General features: G+C 37.0%; 2 protein-coding genes across 4 annotated transcripts in view; one reads left to right on the top strand and one right to left on the bottom strand.

The window, feature by feature from the left end:
- Positions 1-15,283, top strand: part of LOC110450125 (lipoma-preferred partner homolog) — a 17,776-nt gene extending 2,493 nt beyond the window's left edge. For both annotated transcript variants that reach the window (XM_021497402.1, XM_021497411.1), the window contains exons 2-10: positions 2,497-2,639; positions 3,409-4,106; positions 4,564-4,738; positions 6,011-6,112; positions 6,829-6,896; positions 7,598-7,645; positions 8,499-8,629; positions 9,525-9,645; positions 10,466-15,283. In XM_021497402.1, coding sequence (XP_021353077.1) covers positions 2,510-2,639; positions 3,409-4,106; positions 4,564-4,738; positions 6,011-6,112; positions 6,829-6,896; positions 7,598-7,645; positions 8,499-8,629; positions 9,525-9,645; positions 10,466-10,597 — 1,605 coding nt within the window. In that variant the 5' untranslated portion in view covers positions 2,497-2,509 and the 3' untranslated portion in view covers positions 10,598-15,283. The remainder of the gene's footprint in view (positions 1-2,496; positions 2,640-3,408; positions 4,107-4,563; positions 4,739-6,010; positions 6,113-6,828; positions 6,897-7,597; positions 7,646-8,498; positions 8,630-9,524; positions 9,646-10,465) is intronic.
- Positions 13,270-23,357, bottom strand: LOC110450137 (urease accessory protein F-like). Of its 2 annotated transcripts, none has more exons than XM_021497424.1 (7): positions 23,221-23,357; positions 21,839-21,913; positions 21,507-21,548; positions 20,675-20,805; positions 18,361-18,579; positions 17,734-17,786; positions 13,270-16,354 (listed from the first exon to the last, which is right to left on the bottom strand). In XM_021497424.1, the coding sequence occupies exons 1-7, from the start codon at positions 23,270-23,272 to the stop codon at positions 16,252-16,254; spliced, it is 675 nt and encodes a 224-aa protein (XP_021353099.1). In that variant the 5' UTR covers positions 23,273-23,357; the 3' UTR covers positions 13,270-16,251. The 2 variants fall into 2 exon arrangements, with proteins under 2 accessions (XP_021353099.1, XP_021353106.1); XM_021497431.1 differs by having other exon boundaries at positions 20,675-20,836; positions 23,221-23,237.

Here is a 23,357-nt window from a genome sequence, read left to right as displayed (position 1 = left end):
TCCAGTATTTCTTCAGTGTTGTACACAGCTTTAGATCAACCCAGAATGTAATCATGTTTTATAAATAATACGATATAGCTCTTCACTTTGTTCTTATATTATTAAACCCATGACATAGTAAATGGAAACAAAAGATCTGATTAAGGATTTCTGATAAAGGGATCCCAAATTTTAAACTAAATATTAACCAACTTTTCGCTCGTCCCCACACCACACACAAATTACCTCAAAACTCAATGAAGGCCAGTGTTAATAAATGTGTCTTCCTTAACTTGAATAACAATCCTAGGGTTGAGGGGAAAGAGAAACTGTTTTATTTCAGAAATTTTATATCTTTACTGATTTTCGTATCAGTCTTTTGAAAACATGTTATATATGTTAAGTTGCATGTTTTAACAATATTGATGATTGCCTATTCAAAATTTAAATAATTTGCAGCATTTTTTTATATATTCTTTTTTTGGGGGGGGGGGGGGGATGTGCTGCTCAGATTTAGGCAAATAATCAATGTTTTATTTTAGGCCTAAATTGAAGTAGAGTTTGGGGATATCCTGGGCCCTTGAGTGACCACATTATCAGTGAAATCTCAGTATATGATATTAGCTGTTGTGAGGGCACAAAACCCTAAACAAACACAATGTTTCAGTACACAAGTACGACACTGATACTGTCAAATGTTCTGGTAGATAACACTTAATGTACTTAATGATTTTACCGTGAACAAGACAAACCTACCGTACCACTTATTTCATTTTCTTTACAGTAATCCCCATATTATATATACACATTGAACAAGTTCGTTACACTCAATAACATAAAAGTTTCACAAATTTAAGCACATAAAATATATGTGTTTACTGACTCAGATGTTTAGTTGTAATACGTGTATAACAAGACCATGAAGGTTTGTACGGCTCACACTGTCTAAAGCAAACTCTCATTTGTCTTAAACAGACCAAAATAATTAGGTTCGGATGATGACAATGTAACAAGTAGTCCATCTACAACCTGGCACTATCAGCAGATTGGCCAAATGGAATTAACCCAGGGTTGTCTTGATTAGACAGTTCACTGTATTTTTAAAACAAAATACATAGTATTTAAAAAAAGTTGAAATAATTAATTGTGATCAAATTTTCCCATCAATGTTTTATATGTTATATGCAGTAGATATCGGTGGTAATTATAAGAGAGTCAATTTTGACAAACCTTCATTCTCATCAGTACATCTTATAATTGAAATTTTGTGATACAATTTTTTTAATGACTTTTCAAATAAAAGTAATATTTTTTTAACCTGAATAGGAACTTAATAACAAATTTAATATTTCTTCTTGAAATATACGTGAGATGTTAGAGAAAGTACCTCCTGACCTCACAAATTAACATAGAAATAGATTCATCACAATATAAACCTGATATATAGTTTATAGGTCTGGATATCTTCTTACGTCAGAAATCTACAGGACGAAGGAATCATTCTTATGTAACGGCTATCATCACAGCATTAGTTGTTTGTGTGTAGAACTGAAACACGATACAGCAGCACGCTCTCCTTGTTACTCTTAATTTACTTCACTTTTGTTGGCATCAGCTTCACCTCTTTGGCAGACTAGAAAGATCTAAAGTTCACAAAACCACAACCAAAGGCATGGTACAGTTTACAAATATACATTTGTTAGCTACAAATATACCAGCGGTATTGGAATACATACGTTTGTGGTATGATAAAGACAATGTTAAACTGTGTTAATTAATATAACGCAGTCCTTCTTGTTCATTTTTAATTGTAATGCAGTAATGAATATTATCTATAGATATAAAATACTTAATATGACATTATGTTGGTAGTCTCATATGACTCCTGACTGAGCTAGGAGCCTGACCCTGATTGTACAAAACTTGGTTAGAGTTAGCCAGTACGAGTACAACACAATCAGCAACATCTTAATTATGTTATTTCACTGTTATACATTTGTTGAGACAGATTCAATTTATGTGCTTTGAGGATGTATTTGCATTGATAGCCCCTGTTTTGTTTTGGCAACAATTTGAATTTTTCACTAACCACTGGTTAAAATGGACCAACCTTTCAGTAGTAGGGACCTGGACTTTAGTCAGGAGTTGTTCGGTGGTTTGAGCCTTGATTGGTCATATAACAGAACTGAAAACTGAGAAAATGGACTGTTCATGGAAATATTTATTTACAAGGAAACAACTACACTTTGTACATACACGAGTCACACAAACTAATACACACTTTTTAACATCTAGATACCGCGTAGCATCACTCGGCCAACTGTGTAATTGAGATTCTATGAACTTCCCTACATTTCAAGAATCAAGTTGTTTGGGTTTTCTGCATTGTAACAATTTTCAATACTGTATGAATCATTAAGAGAGTTCTGTGTTGTCAAACTTGTCTGTTTGTGAACTAGTGAGCACAATTACTGAATTTCGAGGAATTACATTCGTTAGTTATGTTGTGTGTTTCAGACTGACATACAAAATGCAACAGGAACTTGAATATAACTTTGGCCAGATGGGAATGTATGAGCAGGCGTCTACAAGGAAGCTGCCCCCGTCCGTCGCCCCTAAACCTCGCAGGAACAACGATGCACCAGCTCCATATAGACCAGGTATTACATGGTTTGTTACTGTGGTTTTATGAATGCTTCACCTCCGAGTAGTGTATCACAGATAGTACCAGCCTATGTAGCTAGGAAGTATGGAAGTACTAAACAAGATTTAAAATCTAAGTTTCTTCTAGATCTTTTAATGACCTAGACCCTGGAAGTCACACAGCATGTCAATATTTATCCATGTAAGGCGGTTATGTCACTTTTCACAAAATCACATTCACCTTGCTCAATGTTTTATGATTTGCAGTATACATGTATGTTACTTTGTAGTATGATTTAATGTTCAGGGTCTGCAACTACAAAAATCTAAAAACTCTGTAACAACATGTATAAAAATCTGCTGATGTCTTCAAAATAATTCTATAAAGTAAGTTCACTGTATCTCAAGTATTTTCTGTTGCTTGACTTGCTATGGTCAAATCAATACTGGATACCTATATATAGGTATAGCATCTGGAACATCAAATGATCTCACTCGTTAAGCACACAGTGATCAAAGGTTACAGAAACCACTATAGCATCCCACTAACTGTTTGTATGCAAATGAAAATAGAAATGATGAGCAACAACACCACTGAATCCTATAGAAAATGTAATGTTTGATTTACATGCATCCTAAGTGCTACGCAAGACAGCAATCTGTTCAAAATGTATCAATTGTGCTTTTACAAATTATAATTACACAGCTGAGTTAGTGTTTTCTGCTTCAATGGTTTAATAAAAATTTCATGAAAATAACAATACCCAATTTTTGTTTGTCTTTTAGGAGCCAGCACATACCGACAGTTCAACCCTCCAGATGATGATTTTCCTCCCCCTCCACCACCTCAGCCTGCCTATTCGGATGATGTTCTGGCGTACCCTCCTCCTCCCCCTCCTGAGACTGCGAGGGATTACGATGGTCAGGAAGATTACCTTCCACCTCCACCTCAGGTGTCTCAGGTCCCCCAGGCCAAGTCTGGTTTATATGGACGTCAGTCCCCTGCCAATGCTGGATACAGTTCCGGGACGTCCCCAGGAAATACAGGTTACAGTACCGGAACTTCCCCAGGAAATACAGGGTACAGCTCGGGGGCATCAACTTCCCCTGGATATAGCGGCCAAACATCTCCCAGATATGGTAGCCACTCGGCACCCAGATATGCACCCCAGTCACCTGACCGGTCATCAGGACGCACGCCATCACCTGCCTACAACACTTCCGCCTACAGCCCTCCTAACAGAGGCCCAGAGGGACAGACTGAGTACACAACAGTATTCCAGGGTGGCAGACAGTCCCCTCAACCCTACTCCCAGTCCCTTAGGACTGCGTCCCCTGCCGGACGCACATCTCCATATGGCTCTAGTAACTATGCAAACCTGCCAGGATACTCCTCTGTGGCGCCCACACATCAACAGGAGCAGCCAATTTATGCGAGGCCCATCAGCACCAGCTCGGAGGGCTTTACACCAGCGTACAATCAGGTAATGCAATAAAAGATACACCTACTAGCTACCTCTGAAAGAGAACTTGATAAACAAATTGTGATCATTGCAGTTCTTAATGATGCTATCTCCAATACCAAAATTTGTTTATGTGATTTGAACATCTATGCCCAGTTGTTGGACATCTGATAAGTTTAAAGAGATGTACACATACATTTTCTTAATGTTTTTAAAAAACGTTTGTATTGTCATTAAGTACTGTATACTTGCTTATAGTCATGAGGGTTTTAATTTTGCTCAGTTCACAAATGTATCAAGATTCGCGAGCTTTTGTACCTATATAATACATATAACATTGGAGACTAGTTGAAAGTCTTATTCACAAAGGTTTCCAGATTCTACAGAGCTCTGTTAGTTTTGTAGTACTTTGTCCTTTAGAGTAGTAGTGCATGTATTTGGAAAGAACACACTTGTCAATGTAGCTTCTGTATGATAGCTCGGAGGCGAAGATGACCGACCGCTGCCTGGTCCACAGGTCGCAGCAGGAAAGAGTCCATTGTTAGAACCGGTCAGTCCGACTCAGCCCTCTAGTGGAAAGGAAGCTGAGGTAGATGCCTTGACCAACCTCCTGATGGCAAACATGGAGTCTACTAAGGAACCTGATTACTTTGGTAGGTTGTGTTTGGATGTGACACACGGATATGCTGCTCATAGTGATAGGGTTGCAAGGCAATCTTTATTAAAAGTTTAAGGCCAAATAAAATTACATGTGTTTCCTAGGGCTGAAACGATATATCGTGCTATCTGTTTTAACATGGTGAGTGAAGCTCCAGCTACGCATGCCATTGAAAGACATAAATTGTATAAAACTTTTTATGTCATGACAATTTTGGACCAAGTCTATTTCCAGTTGTAATATTGCCTTTAAAGATTTGCAACATATCTTTTTGCTTTGCTTTTACTGTTTACGTACTTTATGTATCCTGATACGTATTGTATTGTCATGTATATGTTAATGTATCATTACAGTCCTAGTGTTTCCTATATGCGTTTACTATTCCTAGGGAGAATAGGAAACGCATATTTAAATTCATTTGGCGTTATTTTCCTAGAAAAAAGGTAAAAATATGTCTTTTGCTCACGACTTGTTCTGTTTATGATTTGAGTTTAAAGTAGAATGAGTATAATATGACTTGGGCATGGCCTGGAGAGAGCGAAGCTCGTACATTTGTTTCGATAGTAAAGTATAATTTTTGAATCATAACATTACCCATTTTAATACATACAAAATGTACCTGTATTTTTTTTTTCATATATATATAATATATTTGAATCAGTTGCTGGGCAAAATCACTCATTTTGAAAACAGGCATTGCCTGAAACGAGCGAAGCGTATAAATGCTGTTTTTTTCAATCTTTTTTTCTAAATAACATTATTTAAAATAATATCTATTTATTTGTTTTATAGCGATAAAGTAATTAATGTAAAATTAATAATTAGTAAAGAAAAACATTCGAATGAATTGCATTTAGTACTGTTGCATTTAATTGCCCCGTCTATGGCCTCAGCGTAATGTTGCGGAAAGAGTGAGGCCCAGTAGAGGGACTTCATATTTGAAAATGTAATGTTTATCAAATATAACTGTTATTATCTGTTATTATTGTTATTAATATTGAAAATTTCATCAATGGGTCATTTTAAGGTTTAACTAGTCCCTTATGAATAATTTGATTGGAATAGTTGAATATTAGTTGGGTATTTTTGAAATTTTAAGCTTCCCAAGGATAAGGGGATGGTGTAAATTCAAACCCTGATAGCAAGTAACTGCCCTTTGACAGGTAATTTAGGTTTCAATATAAGTTAGCTTATCCATAGCAATTTGTTTGGCTAGTAGCATCAGTGCTGAATATTCAGTAGATCATTGGTGCGTTTGATGTTGTAGGGATGTGCAGTAGGTGTGGCAAGAAGGTGATGGGAGAGAACAATGCCTGTACCACCAACGACCAGGTCTATCACATTGCCTGTTTCACCTGTCTAGGCTGTGGTGAGTTTATCTATAGAGTTATGTCCCTTAGAGAACAATGCCTGTACCACCAACGACCAGGTCTATCACATTGCCTGTTTCACCTGTCTAGGCTGTGGTGAGTTTATCTATAGAGTTACGTCCCTTAGAGAACAATGCCTGTACCAACAACGACCAGGTCTATCACATTGCCTGTTTCACCTGTCTAGGCTGTGGTGAGTTTATCTATAGAGTTATGTCCCTTAGAGAACAATGCCTGTACCACCAACGACCAGGTCTATCACATTGCATGTTTCACCTGTCTAGGCTGTGGTGAGTTTATCTGTAGAGCTACGTCCCTTGGACTCGTGCATTACGTTAGGACATGATAGCGTTAAGTTATCAAAATGAATGAATAATTGTAGCCAAAATAATTGACATTTGTGTTTGTTTTCCAATATTCACTATAATCATAATCATATATTTGATTTTGTGTCGCATGACATTGTTAATATTTCTCTACAACAACTTTTGCTAATTGCAAACATATTTATTAGGATCCTTGTGATTTAGATTGGCTTTACATACATTTTTCTGTGTTCTCCTGCGGGTAGATCTGCATACATTTTTCTGTGTTCTCCTGTGGGTAGATCTACATACATTTTTCTGTGTTCTCCTGTGGGTAGATCTACATACATTTTGCTGTGTTATGATAGCATCCTACGTACATATCTGAAAACATATTTTGGATAATTTAGGAACCATGCTGAGAGGGAAATCATTTTATTCCATGGACAGTAAACCTTACTGTGAAACCTGTTACCTGGTAAGTGTGTCTTCTTTGGCTACTTTTTAACCATAACTATTGGGTGTTTGTCATTCATGTTGACAGGATAGTTCTATCAAAATACAGGCTACGGCACTGATGATGGAATGGCTATCATCTCTGATTTTAAATGGGGGTGGGGGTCAGTAAAATCTTGTACATTTGGAAATGAACTTTCAAGTTTTATCGGACTGACATGTTTGACAGCAGTACACACACTTGTCCTGTTTATATTCTGGCACCTTCGATACTCTAGGGGTAACACACTCACTTATGCTCTCTGCAACCCTGGAACATGTCCTAGCTATATTGAAGGCACATTGTTAGGTATTAGATTAGTCTCAGGTAAAAAAAAAAACGACCAATCACAAGGTTGATACTTGTCCTTTAGATGACAGAGACGTGACACCCAACACCGAAGCAAGTCGATTTTACCATTACGCGGCCGAGAGATTCTTTTGATGTACATAAAAGGATCAACTAGTCTTCTTGTCTCATCATTGAGCCTTCCACTTTATCATGACATAATGCAGGGGTGATAATAGTGTAAGTGAGCGTAACCCCTGGAGTATCGAGAATGATATTCTGGCACTGTATGAATGTCCAATAAATCTTATCAAAATTATGATGACGTTTTTTTCCTACAATTCGTGAGGTTGATGAACAATTATTGTATTACTTTAAAAACAATTTTGTTGTAGAACACACTGGAGAGATGTTCTGTATGTTCCAAGCCAGTCACAGACCGTGTAAGTAACCAGGATAAATCTATTTACATGATCCTGCTGTTCTAGTAACAAAACATCAAATGTTCCTGCTTTTCAGAGAATGTCGTAGTAGTAGGAACAAGAGCGGGTTTCATGGTTTTGTCAGGAGTGTTCATTGTAGTCAGACAGAGGAACAAATTAAATAAAGCAAATTTAATTACGCTTAATGACAAAGGACAGGTATACAACTTCAGTCACATGATGGTTATAACAACACAGCAGTCGCCAAACATGGTATTTGAGCCTGTTCAGGAGCCAAGTAATGTGTTGTGTCGATGGTATCGTAAAATGTTGTGTTCCATCTATGATAGAGTACAGACTGCCACATCACTTCCCTGTTTTAAAATACATAGTGTTCACAGTCAAGGTCAAAAGGGATCAACAATGATATCATACAATTGTCAGGGATGTGCTCGCACCAGTGAAAACAGGCTAACAAATACTTCCTGTCCACACTATAGAGTACATATAACCAACCCTTATATAACAATCTAAACTGTCAGGAGCTTGTAAATAAACACCGCTGTGATCATTTACTACCATTCTCAATGCCATAGTACTACATTATTCTGGATTCATAGCCCTGAGAGTTATATTTCCTGGTCTTCAACGTAAATTTATTTCAGTCTTTTTGGATATTTCTCATATATTGCATTTTGAAAAATTTGCATTAATGAAGACAAGTGAGTTCAAACAGCCAAATGCTCAAAAACCTTGTTGCCACCTTATAAGAATAGCTTGTAAAATTACACTGGAAGAAATACTTTGATTGAACATTAGTTGTAAACAGATTAATGATGATAATGTAATAATGGTGCGAGTTATTATGTTTCAGCTGCTGCGAGCCACAGGTAAACCGTACCACCCCGGCTGTTTTACCTGTGTAGTGTGTGGTAAGAGTCTGGACGGAGTACCTTTTACTGTAGACGCTACCAACCAAATACATTGTATTGAGGACTTCCACAAGTAAGTTAGTCAGGATTAAATTACTTCTGAAACTGCCTTGTTATATTTTATTTTTCTTTCTCAAATCAAAAATTCAGATTAAGATATTTGATTCAGTATTTAAGGTATGTAGCCCACAGTATAATTCAATACATCAGTAATTTGTTCATTCATACTATGTATAAATACAAATAGTATACTATTAGAATGAGAAAACAGTACTAATTTTGTTTTCACACCTCGGCTTGCCATATACTTTGTTTTTAAACTTTTAGCTCTGAAATGAAAAGCTGCTATCATATCACTCTATGCATGAATTAAGCCATTTTTGTCTCGCCACCACAAAGTAGCTATAGCAAGGTTTTGCTTTTCCGGCGACGGCTTCACCGGCGTCAACATTAAGTTTTTGCGTTTAAGTTACTTTCACTGAAAGTAAAGTGCTAGACAAACCAAACTTAGACCATAGATGCGTCTTAGGTAGTACGTCTCAACCCATGCATCAAATGCTGGATGCGGCCGACCTTTCAGGGTCCATTGACTTTGTAAGCCTCTTGTCCATAAGTCAACATTACGTTTTTGGGTTTAAGCTAGTCTCTCTGATATGTGAATTGATGGTCAAAGCTTGGCACAGGCGAGACATATTAATCTGAATGGCTTGTTATAGTTTAAAACCTATAGCTATCCTTGGGAAAAAATCTCCTTACATTAGTATAAAATGAACATATAGAGCCTGTATTTCAGATGTTTCTATCTTATTTTTGGTGCTCAGGTGCTAGACTAGTGCAGACTAGAAATTGACTTGTCTAAACGTAACAACTTGTCTGAATTTCCCTCTTTGTTCACATAAATATAGTTCATTAAGTTTCATATAGTTTCATTAAGAAACAATCATTTATATTTTATTTCCTTTTTCCAGAAAATTTGCTCCTCGCTGCTGTGTATGTCAGCTGCCCATCATGCCTGATGTAGGACTTGAAGAGACTGTGAGAGTGGTTGCTATGGACAGGAGTTTCCATGTCCAGTGTTACCGCTGTGAGGTAGGTATTGTTTGCTATGGACAGTAGTTTCCATGTCCAGTGTTACCGCTGTGAGGTAGGTACTGGTTGCTATGGAAAGGAGTTTCCATGTCCAGTGTTACTGCTGTGAGGTAGGTATTGTTTGCTATGGACAGTAGTTTCCATGTCCAGTGTTACCGCTGTGAGGTAGGTACTGGTTCACTATGGACAGGAGTTTCCATGTCCAGTGTTACCGCTGTGAGGTGGGTAGTAGTCACATTGGACAGGATTTTCTTGTGGCTGTGTATATTGTTAAGGTTTGTAATTATCTCCCCTTAGCCTGTCAATAAAACTTGGATCTATGCTAGCTGTAGAGTGATCCTTGAAGAGTATAAATCTACATTCATTTAAGTACAGCTGGGATGTCACTTTGGACTGTTAACCATTAATAGGTATAACAAGATACTATTTCACAAACAGAATTTACCTAAGTTCTCATTTATGACTTCAATAAGGATTTAGTGTATGACCATACTGAAGAGTTGATGACTGTTTAGACTGACTCGACCAATAATGTTTCAGTCTGCAGTCCTGTCCAGAATTATAAGACTAATACTATGAACAGAATAAAGTTAAATACTTGAATTGATATTTTTCACAGATTTTGACATAATTTTAAATAGAACAGCCAACAGCCAGTCTTAACTAGCTATTTCACCTTTATTGTTATGATTAACATCACAATCACTCCTCCAGAGAGTTGTGGTCACCTACCTCACAGCTGATTTTGGTAGGAAAATGACTAATGTTCTTGTTTATAAAGCTGCTGTACTAACAGTCAATGACATATTCTTGTTTTTAGGATTGCGGTTTGCTGCTGTCATCGGAGGCTGAAGGCCGGGGATGCTACCCTCTGGACGAACACATACTGTGTAAGAACTGCAATGCCAAGAGGATACAGAACATGACCACTAAAATGACCACAGAGTTATAACTGGACGCAGCCAGGACACCATCACCTTGACGACAGACAAACAATGTAAATGGAGTTAAATATTTTCCTGAGGACAACTTGATGACAAAGGAACAAAATTGATGTGAATGGACGAAGGTGAGGACAACTTGATGACAAAGGAACAAAACTGATGTGAATGGACAAAGGTTGGACATCGACTCGAGTTCACTTTGTCTGCAGATGTACCGTATTGATGTAAATGAACAAAGGTTTGACATCGTGCTATGGTCAAATTGATGGCATATGTGGAATATATTATATTGTGACTGCAAATAAACAATATTTTTATAAATGGAAGAAGGCTGGATATTTTCTGGGATTGCCTGACAGGACAGGAACGATATAATGACAGTTTTGTTGATTTATGATTAGAAAGAGGTTGATTGTAACTCTGAGCTCACCAAGACTATGGATATGTTGAACACATCAATGCCACAATATTGTAAAGTTATAATCTGAAAGAATTAGTTGATACCAGTAAGATTAAGGCAAACAGATTTTTTAACAGGGTGACTAAATGTAGATTTTGTATGCTTGGGAAAAATACCTTAGAATTAAGCTATTGTGCAATTTCACAAAATGAAAATTTTGTAGATTTTTTGTTTGTAATTTAGATCAAATGCATTTAGTAAAAGCTATCTTTGATGCGACTATTGGATCTGTAGTTATACTCAATGTATGTACTTTGTCAATGATCAGTTGATGATACTGCATACTGGGGAATTGTCGCTGTACTTTAATTTTCACCTTTTTCGCCCAGGGTAAATATTTGACTGGGCGAAAGATTTCCTGTCTACAGTATTACATGTGTAGAGCATCTTACACCAGGGTTTATTTTGTATCAACAAAATATATATAGTATGCCCTAAAGCTTTTCACTAGTGGCATAGACATTTATACAAAACGTTTCATATTCAGATTTACTCTAGTTTAAAATGTTTATCATAAAAAAAATTTAAAGACTAAACTTAAATAAGATATTAGTATTTATACTAGTTTAAGATTCTGTTTATCTTATGATACACAACTTAAGCAAGATATTCATATATATACTATGTTTAGATTCTATTTATCCAACGAGACTGACCTTTAGCAAGATATGAAGGTTTACGCTAGTTTAAGATTCTGTTTATCATATGATCCTAAGCTGAAGCATGATATTCAGATTTATGCTATTTAAGATTCTATTCATCCAACAAGACTGAACTGATCCAGATATTAAGGTTTAACCTAGTTTAAGATTCTGTTTATCACATGAGACTAAACTTGAGACATGCAGATTCACACTTGCAAGATATTTTGTTGGAAATGATACCCTGCTAAACAGCATTACCGGTATTGGAGAAAATGGTTTTATTTAAACTTATACACATAATTACGTTCCAACTTTCCAATGACGTTTCAGTCATGAATTGATGCCAGTCAGTTTGTTCAAACCAAATATCACACAAAGGGCTACAGATATCATATGTTGTCATGTGGTGGAATGACACCTTTTGTGTAGTTATATATGTTACGTAGAGACAATCAGAAACCGAGATATGTAGTGCTTACAGTATTACTACTATTAACTAACAATGTCCTTACTTGACTGATGTTGTATTACAGTATATCAATTGATAATTAATTACTGAGGGTACAGTTGCTGTTGATCTTGTACACTTTTGATAAACGATTCCCCCAAATAATACAAGTCGGCACATTCCATACTTTTTCATGATCAAGTTGAGGTACTTTCCTTTTAATAACAAACAACTAGAGCAGTGCTCTACCAAAATTAAAAGAATTTCCAATAGCAGATCATAGTAATAAAATGTCAGACAGTCCATCATCTACCACTATGCTTGTCTTAAGATATCCAAACATCTACAGATGGGGTCGGTTTGGTTTGTTAAGATGGCACATACCACCAACTGTCTTTTTAAGATAAGCAAACACCTATCACTAGATTTGTTAAGATGGCCAAACACTTACCACTAGAAATTACTTAAGATGGCCAAACACCTGCTACTAGAACTGTCTTACGATGGCCAAACACTTATCAGTAGAACTGTCTTAAGATGGCCAAACACTTACCTCTAGAAATGTTGTAAGATGGCCAAACACCTGCTACTAGAATTGTCTTAGGATGGCCAAACTTTTACAAGTAGGACTGTCTTAAGATGGCCAAACACCTGCTACTATAACTGTCCCTAAGATGACCAAATACTTACCACAAAAATTGTCTTAAGATAGCTAAACACTTACCAAAAAAAATGTCTTGAGACAGCCAAACACTTACCACTAGAAATGTCTTAACATAGCCAAACACTCACCAGAAGAAATGTTTCAAGATGGCCAAACTCTTACCACTAGAACTGTCTTAACATAGCCAAACACTTACCAATAGAACAGTCTTAAGATGGCTAAACACTTACCAATAGAACAGTCTTTAGATGGCAAAACACCTACAAACAGACCTTCTTCGATTAAGGAGGGATGTATTCTACATTAATGTACAGAGAATCAATTTTTGTAAGTTATTTTGTTTTATGTATGTTTTGTGGAGGGTACTACTTCGCTTTTGTTAATGTACCTATAACTGCAATTTAATTTGATTTTGCGCTGCTTTCCTTGGCCCATTTTATTATACTGTATTTCGTATTCTGATCTGTATGATTTTTAAACTTATTTGTATCACCCTGTGTCAACATGTACCAGTGCTTAGCATGCTTATACATTTTGTTATTTATTAATAAAACCAACTATAATTGACAATGTTATTTTACTACAAAATATATATATATATTGTTAAATCAGTCATCATGGATTGAAGTTTATGATTTTACAGTGGAACCTGTGTACTTCAGACATCTTGGCCTGTATTCATGAAACCTTTCTCATGCTCAAGCATGAATTCTGTGCTCAAGCCAACTCACTTAAATCATAAAACACGGTAAAAAAGTCAAGTGGAATCATTGAAAATAGTATTCGGCTTAAAGTCTCTCCAAAATTCTACCATATTATTGACAAAATAGGATTTCTTTATCACTTTATCACGTTTGAGCATGAGAATGGTTTCATCAATATGGGTCTAGATCCTTCTGTACAGAGTAGAGTGTAACATGATTTAACCGATTCAATTAACATAGAGATGTTGTACTTCAGTTATTGACAGACACACTACCATGAATAAACAGGTTCAATTAACATAGAGATGTATACATTACAACCGAAATTGTAGACACGAGTTATCGTAAAAGTGGAAACTCTTGCATATGGAAATGTTTGTATTGTGACCCTTATATGTTCCTGTTGGCAATGGTTCTGTTGTCTATTTATTTTATATAATTGTTTATAATCTTTAAATAAATATTTGTTTGGGCATATTTCCGCACTAATTTACTCAATGAGTTAAACTCTCGCATTTCAACACTGCAAACATTTCTACTTTTACAATATACAAGGTTTAATCAAGTCATGATCACATTGTCAATATCATGGGTATGTTGTATAAGCGACAAGATTGGGTGACATTTTGTATAATAACCATTGTTACTGCGTATGTTGTATATGATGTAAAATGCTAGCCTTATGATTATGTAACGACTGAAGCAAAAGTTTGCAATAACTATTATATATAATATTTTGAAGTAAAATAACAGTACTGTTTGTGCTATAGAATATTAGTGCTTCTCGTATCCCTCATTTTACCATCCTCGTTTTCTTTTCATTATTTTATTGTATTTTCAGTTTTTGATTTTCGTCCGGTTTCTGTTTTATTTTGTTCTGTACACTCATAACATAGACATCAACAAAACTATACATGACAAACTGTGTAATATTTGTATATGCTCTGTGTTGAATTTGCAACCTCGTTAATGTTTCATGTCTTATAAAAGACTCTCTGGAAAGAAAATAGATCTGAAGAATTTATGGTCTTACCTGTGTAGCTGAACTGGACTGGGTCGATTGCGAGCAACCAGGTAGCTCAATTGGTTAGATTATCCATCAAAGAGTTCAGAGGTCAAATGCTTGAGTCCTGGTCAAAGACTTTGTTGAAGAAGGGAGGAATATAGTGGACAGGACTTGGTCACCAGCAATGGACCAGGTAATTAGATAGGTTAGAGCGGCCATCTCTAGTTTGGAGGTCCAGGGTCGACAGGACTTGGTCGATCGCTGGTGACCAGGTAGTTGGATTGGTTAGAGCAGCGATCTCGAGTTTGGAGGTCCAGGGTCGACAGGACTTGGTCGATCGCTGGTGACTGGTATGATTGATAACCCTAACAGTGAAGGTCTTTGAAGAGGGATGGCTACTTATATGATGTGTGAGGAAAAAAAATCAAAAAAACTTGCACAACATTTCAACACTGACTGTGTCAAAGTATTTATTGTATGTCCCCTTGACAAAGGTACCTGTCAGTATGGAGTGATGATAAGGTACACTCCGACTATTTAAGCATAATTTAAATTTTTCTTCTTAGCAGTGTATCACTCCAAACTGATGAATCTTTATCATAAAAAAAGGAATGGCTGTTATATCAAAACCAGTGTATGCTCTATTCTGTTATATGTACTGTGTATCATGTTAGCTTTGTACCATCACATTACTACACTTTATCATTGAGGATCCGCAACAACGAGCTGTTAACTTTATGTTGTCAATAAATAGCGTTATTAAACTTATATCTTTGTACAGTGTTATTTTTCTGTGTCACTGTAGGTATATCTGACATTGTTCCCTATAAATCTGTTGGTGAACGGTTAATTTGGTCCTTCGCCACTGTCTCTCTGCTTTTCTACGGTTCTGTTTTAAACAGTCTCGATAATTCAGCGAACTTCATCTCCAGCTCAAGTGTCTGGTTCGTTAAATGACAGGGTAACTGGAGTAATTATATTCAGGGAAAACGACTATCTGTTCCCTGAAACACTGGCTGGGGAGGAACAATGGGATTAGTGGTGGCTGGATTATAAATAGGGTTGAGTTTATTAGTAATCCATCCTAGTTATCAGACATGGGAGATCCAAGGTCCTTTTGTTTTTGTCGTTAAACTTTCAAGAACTTTGGTCCAGAATTATGATATTTGTCCCCTGATTAGTACAAAAATGTCAAGAACAATACGTTAACTAAGTGATGTATTTTATAACATTTGACATAAACTTACAAAATGGTGTAACATAGAAGTACATGTATGAAGAGAATATCCATGATATCAATAATAACACTACACACAAAGATATCACATTATATGGAAAAATACAGTTTATTAATTTAATTCTAGTTATGATGACCACTGAACATGATATCACTGCTATATTCCTGCATGTAAGGTGTTACCTAAGCGCTAAATCATGATGCATGTTACTTGAAAATTGTTACCAATGTGCAGAAAATAAGACTATATTTATAGTATTTCATAAACCCACTTCAGGAGAAATGGATTAGTGTGAAGGCTGGATATTGAGCGTGGATAGTGTTATAATTGGATTAGTGATGGCTGGATAAATGAGACTTGCAGTAGTGATCCTCTGTGTTTGAAAATCACCTTTTCTCTCCTGTTTCACTTTCAGTATGAACTTCACAATGACCTTGAGCTGGCAACACAACCTGTGTGGAGGAGACTGATGGCTGATGTCTGATTGTCCTTGGAGAGTTAGCTATAGAAGAGTTTGGAGAACATGGTGTCATGTGTGTTCTGGAAAACGTCCACCAGGGGGTTTAATAGGCAGGTCTCGTCTGTACTGCGACTCTGGTGCCTGTCAAATTAAAAATATAATGTTTGTGACATCAACGCTTTGTTAAAATAAGTTTTGGTATATTAAAAAAAAAGGTTTCAATACTGAATTTAATTATTTTCTATATAGTACTCCTTAATTATATACAGTAAAACCTTGATATAAATCCATTGGCTTATATGGCCAAAACTTGATATAATGTCCCTCATTTGTATACAGTAAAACCTCATTCCCATGTTGACAATAAAATCTTGATATAATGCCCTTTGTCATTTGCCACTCCACTTACTGCAAACATCTTTCAAGGTCTAGCTTGATTTTAATTACCTAACAATTTATAAATAAAATTCCTCAAAGTATTGCCAAACATTTATATAGTTGTTAGTATAAAGATGGAGGCAATATAATGAGATTTTACTGTACACATCATATCCAGTATTATTAATATAGTACAGTACATAATGATAGTATAAGACTCTTTCAACACCTCAATTTTAGCCTTAATGTTGAGCATTGGCCCAGGTGAGGAAGGCAATGGGTTCTGTCCCCATGCAAGGAAATATCAAAGTACGTTAAAACGGTAGTTGTTATTCCCTGCTTAACGTTCAGTATTTAGGGGAATGACAACAACTGGTTCACTCGTTGTCAGTATAATTTGAGGAGGCAAGCACATCAACATACCCTGTCCCATGCATACACACACGCAAGCGTGCAGACACTACACGCATGGAGGCACGTCCTTAAATGAAATTGGCTGTTAATAGGACGTTCAATAAAATTAAACCAAACCAAACTCTTTCATGCCCAGGGGTGTAGGATTGAAAAATTCTATTCAAAGGGTTTTCAAATTTGGTAAAACCTAGGCTCTATCTTACACACGCGGAAATGAGAGAAATAAACATTTGATACACAAGTGTACATAACATAGACCCCACCAATATTGAGATACACATGTGTACATAACATAGGCCCCACCAATATTGAGATACACTAGTGTTCATGACATAGGCCCCACCAATATTGAGATACACTAGTGAACATAACATAGGCCCCACCAATATTGAGATACACTAGTGTGCATAACATAGGCCCCACCAATATTGAGATACACTTGTGTACATAACATAGGCCCCACCAATATTGAGATACACTGGTGTACATAACATAGGCCCCACCAATATTGAGATACACAAGAGTACATAACATAGGCCCCACCAATATTGAGATACACAAGGGTACATAACATAGGCCCCACCAATATTGAGATACACTTGTGTACATAACATAGGCCCCACCAATATTGAGATACACTAGTGTACATAACATAGGCCCCACCAATATTGAGATACACAAGTGTACATAACATAGGCCCCACCAATATTGAGATACACTAGTGTCACCTTTCAAGGATTTCTGGAATTCTTGACTGCAGTTCTGTTTGGACAACTTGTGCCTGAAATAAGTACATACATAAGCTTATTATCTTGAAAAAGTATATTTATATATAGAGGATATTTAATGGTGTCTTCAGTAATAACAAATATATATTTCATGAGTGCGGCTAATATTTTTATATTTATCACGAGTGCGCATAAAGCAGAGCTAATAGCACTATCATCTATCTATTGGTTCATCATACAATACAAAGTAATGATGGGTTGATTGGTGAAACTTTTGAGTGAGTTTGATTCACAAAATCATGAAGTCAAGCACTTATAAAACACATTTCAAAATCAAACAGTATTTGGTGCAGTTACAATATTTGGTATTATTATTAGTTTCAGTATTTCATATACTGCATGTACATAGTTACAGTAATTGGTTTAGTTACAAGCCCCAATTTAATAAGCATTTCTTAATTTAAGGACATTTCTGAACCTACAAAATGAAAAAGTTTTTGCCAGGGGAAATCTTTGTTGGGACTAATTTGTTTTCCTTAACTCTAGCAATGCTTTCAAAAGAAAATCACTGGATTTAAGAAATACCCATGAAACTGATATTTGTCAGTAGATTATTTGATATATTACCTGGATTGCCCCAATTTGGTCCAGTCTGACTGCTGCCGCGACAACTGTGCGTAGAGAGCTGAAAAGGTAGGTTGTGAGCGTGGTGAACAGGTCAACCCCCATAGCCCCACACACACAGCCAAACACCACGGAATGATGGCAGTACTCCAGGGACCCCTTCAACTCCAGAATCTGCTCCACACGGAAAGCCTTGCTACTGGTATCCAACAGTGATCGCCCCTGAGGTCAAGAGGTCAAACAAATCTTATATGTACCAAGAAATCCTGAGGTCAAGAGGTCAAGCAAGACATACATGCATAGAAAAAATTGCTTCATTATAATTGTATGTATCATTAATTATGTACAGATTTCTCAAGGCAGGGACCCCTTTCCCTCCAGAATATTGTCTTTAATGAAGGCATAGTTCAGGTTAATTTGAGAGGAGTAAAGTGGGGAGAAGTTTGCCCCTACCTTTTCAATAAAAACATTGAAAGTTCCCAACATGTCCTTTTGTCTATTTCCAGTACTGACTCACCTGTCTGACACTTGCTCTGTTAGCAACATGTCCTTTTGCCTATTTCCAGTAATGACTCACCTGTCTGACACGTGCTCTGTTAGCCACATGTCCTTTTGCCAATTTCCAGTACTGACTTACCTGTCTGACACTTTCTCTGTTAGCCACATGTCCTTTTGCCAATTTCCAGTACTGACTTACCTGTCTGAAACTTGCTCTGTTAGCCACATGACCTTTTGCCTATTTCCAGTACTGACTTACCTGTCTGAAACTTGCTCTGTTAGCCACATGACCTTTTGCCTATTTACAGTACTGACTTACCTGTCTGACACTTTCTCTGTTAGCCACATGTCCTTTTGCCAATTTCCAGTACTGACTTACCTGTCTGACACTTTCTCTGTTAGCCACATGTCCTTTTGCCTGTTTCCAGTACTGACTTATCTGTCTGACACTTGCTCTGTTAGCCGCATGTCCTTTTGCCTATTTCCAGTACTTACTCACCTGTCTGACACTTGCTCTGGTAGCCACATGTCCTTATGCCAATTTCCAGTACGGACTTACCTGTCTGACACTGGCTCTGTTAGCCACATGTCCTTTTGTCTATTTCCAGTACTAACTCAACTGTCTGACACTTGCTCTGTTAGCCGCATGTCCTTTTGCCTATTTCCAGTACGGACTTACCTGTCTGACACTTGCTCTGTTAGAAACATGTCCTTTTGCCTATTTCCAGTCCTGACTCACCTGGCTGACACTTGCTCTGTTAGCCACATGTACTTTTGCCTATTTCCAGTACTGACTCTCCTGTCTGACACTTGCTCTGTTCGCCACATGTCCTTTTGCCTATTTCCCGTACTGCCTCACCTGTCTGACACTTGCTCTGTTAGAAACATGTCCTTTTGCCTATTTCCAGTACGGACTTACCTGTCTGACACTGGCTCTGTTAGCCACATGTCCTTTTGTCTATTTCCAGTACTAACTCAACTGTCTGACACTTGCTCTGTTAGCCATATGTCCTTTTGCCTATTTCCAGTACTGGCTTACCTGTCTGACACTTGCTCTGTTAGCAACATGTCCTTTTGCCTATTTCCAGTTCCGACTTACCTGTCTGACACTTGCTCTGTTAGCAACATGTCCTTTTGCCTATTTCCAGTTCTGACTCACCTGGCTGACCCCTGCTCTGTTAGCCACATGTCCTTTTGCCAATTTCCAGTACTGACTTACCTGTCTGAAACTTGCTCTGTTAGCCACATGACCTTTTGCCTATTTCCAGTACTGACTCTCCTGTCTGACACTTGCTCTGTTCGCCACATGTCCTTTTGCCTATTTCCCGTACTGCCTCACCTGTCTGACACTTGCTCTGTTAGAAACATGTCCTTTTGCCTATTTCCAGTTCCGACTTACCTGTCTGACACTTGCTCTGTTAGCAACATGTCCTTTTGCCTATTTCCAGTCCTGACTCACCTGGCTGACACTTGCTCTGTTAGCCACATGTCCTTTTGTCTATTTCCAGTACTTACTCACCTGTCTGACACTTGCTCTGGTAGCCACATGTCCTTATGCCAATTTCCAGTACGGACTTACCTGTCTGACACTGGCTCTGTTAGCCACATGTCCTTTTGTCTATTTCCAGTACTGCCTCCCCTGTCTGCCACTTGCTCTGTTAGCCACCTGTCCTTTTGCCTATTTCCAGTACTTACTCACCTGTCTGACACTTGCTCTGTTAGCCTCATGTCCTTTTGCCTATTTCCAGTAATGACTCACCTGTCTGACACTTGCGCTGTTAGCCACATGTCCTTTTGCCTATTTCCAATACTGACTTACCTGTCTGACACTTGCTCTGTTAGCCACATGGTTTGCGGTACAGGCTTCACACAAACTGTCCAGTTCTATCAATTTATCACTCTCCAAGTATGCATCATGAGCTTCTCGTACAAATGGCAGGCAAAACGATCCTGCACAATTCAATTCAACATGGTTATAGTTCTGGTAAAGGTAAAAACAATACATTATAGCTGATGGAATCTTACTATAAAATGTATGAACTCATTGGATGGAAAGAGATGTGAAATTATAATATTAGCTTAGAATAAAATATGATACTCAGGACAAGCTGAAAGTGAAACAGGTTCCATTAATTTAAAAGTAACTTAACATCTTTGTTAAGAGTGAAATAATGACCTGAAAGTCAGGTGGTAAATTAATTGCTGTTTCAGTTATCTTTCAAGTATCGGCTGCCTTGTTACCCAGTGCAGGGAGATATAAATTGTACAGCTGTCGGGCACCTGGCTTGGTGGCCGTTTACATATGTCAGATAAGGTTAATTGATGACCTCTACGGACAAAGGGAGGCACAACTTTATTTCACGCCTATTTTCATCTGGTTATTGTTTAATTAATTGTCATGTAAAGGTATATTGAGAGTATCCTGTATGTAACAAGGCAGTTCCATTGAAAGCCTCTGAGCTAGGCACACGTCTACGCTTACCTTCAAGTCTAATACAAAATAGTATGTACCACACAATTGGAGTTTATTGTTTGTACTACAGTATCCGGGACACTGAGGGTAACAATCTTCTTCATCATCATCATCATCATCATCACCATATAATCATCATCATCATCATCATCATCATCATCATCATATATCAACTTACCAAAGTTTTCCAAGGAACACAATATGTAGTTTTTAAGTTCATCTGTAAATGAAAAGTCAAACTTGAATTCGGTGTAAAAAGCTTCCATCATAAAGCAAGGTTGACCCATAATATGTAACTTTTGTTACATTGAGTTCTTATTATATGTTCAGCATTGCTTATGAGGCCTTATACCTAGTTGTTGTTTACAGATAAAATGAAACCCTGTTTTTCCTCAAAATATTAACTGTTTTCAAAAAATTTAGAAATTTTGTTCAGAATTTTGTTTAACACTTCCTTACATATAAATATACCTTTCACAACAATTTAGTTCAAAGAAATTAAAAATATACCTTGTGTCTTCAATATTTTCTGTCTGACAGCTGTTTCTAGTCCCAGACTATGAGCAAATCCTCCTGTTGGAAAAACTGTCCAAAGAGAAAAAAGTATGGCATGAGGCTAGAAATCAATCAGTTTAAAAGATTAAATCAATCAGTTCTATTAGGCGAAATGATTACATGGATTAATATTACAATCTATAATAAATGTCCTTCCATCATTCGAAGGAGTAACTTTTCAAGCTTTTCAACCTGTTAAGTGAACTTTTCACTACCTATGTTAGTGTTTGAGTGGTTTTATGTCCGCTTCACTACTGAGTAGTTTGGTTATCCTGCAGTCTGCTATAATGATGCATGACACTATAATAAAATATTGATAGATTGCTATGTTCCTCACTCCTTTTTCAAATTCCTAACTCCTGAATACAACATTATTTACAACCCAGGTTTTAGTATAATTCCCAATTGCCAAGCAAACAATTGCACCCAGTTGCCCATATACTTCGCACATAAGGCTGCATTGGTCACAGGCACCACTAAGAGGCAAGGGAAATTAACACATTGCCAGACCAGGATGGAGGGATGGATATATCAAGTTTGTTCACATGAATGACCTTTACTAACTCTCAAGGCCAATGGGGTCAAATGTGTGGAAACTTAAAATTCTTCTACTAGATCCATGAAGCCTAGCATAATAAAATAGAGCATGCAATTCTTGCTATTGGGAAGGGCCATAAAGTTTGTTCAAATATAGGTTTCTGTCTTGACCATCTTTTTCTAGCTGTCACATTTGGGTGTGACATATACATGTTTTAAAAACATCTTCTTAAGATACCTTAGGTCCTAATATCTACATAAGTAATATTTGGTCTATAGCTTGTTTAAAGAAAACACTACCAACTTTGTTAAATTAAATGACCTTGACCAATTCTTTTCAACGTCATGTAAATTTTAAAAAGTTGAAATATTCTGTCAAGAACTGGCAAGGTCTACAGTTGTGATATCTAGCATTGTATGTTACTTTTTCTTGCTATTAATCAAATTTGTTGTGTTTGACCTGGGATGTATAATGAGTTTGCCAATCCCCTCTATATATACTGTCCCTGGTTTTACCTTGACATACTTTGAAGGTGACAGATTTTATATAAATATTTGGATTCTTGTTGCTATTCCATTATCTGTACAACCTGGCTCCGTGTTGAAGTTGTTGGCCTTCAATTAGCATGCCCCTGTGATCAGTGAAGATATGCTGAAATCAACGTAATAATGTGTCTGGCAAGCCCCTGTGATCTTGACATTGTGTATTGTTTCACCTACATGTATAATATCATGGGTGCTCATGATCATCAACCGATCATTTCGGACGTTTCTATCGTGCTGACTATCAATCTACTCACCACTGTCGGAAACCTGTAATACTGTTAATAAAGCAGAAGTCGGTACACTCATCTTGTCCTGCCGATTGTCCCGTTTTACCCGAAGGAGTTGACCTATAAAACAGAGTATCAAATCCTTTCACTGCAACCCGGCATGA

Source organism: Mizuhopecten yessoensis, unplaced genomic scaffold (assembly GCF_002113885.1).
Source record: "Mizuhopecten yessoensis strain PY_sf001 unplaced genomic scaffold, ASM211388v2 scaffold523, whole genome shotgun sequence".
Lineage (NCBI taxonomy): Eukaryota > Metazoa > Mollusca > Bivalvia > Pectinida > Pectinidae > Mizuhopecten > Mizuhopecten yessoensis.
The sequence above is the reverse complement of the archived record's forward strand: the minus strand, read 5'-3'. Positions and strand labels throughout refer to the sequence as shown.

Excerpts from the sequence above, each read along its gene's own strand:
- LOC110450137 (XM_021497424.1), bottom strand. The coding sequence starts at position 23,272 with ATGAGTGTACCGACTTCTGCTTTATTAACAGTATTACAGGTTTCCGAC. Across the intron at positions 20,806-21,506 it reads GTGTTCCTTGGAAAACTTTG|GATCGTTTTGCCTGCCATTT; the intron begins GTAAGTTGATAT and ends TGAATTGTGCAG. Across the intron at positions 17,787-18,360 it reads ACCAAATTGGGGCAATCCAG|GCACAAGTTGTCCAAACAGA; the intron begins GTAATATATCAA and ends TACTTATTTCAG.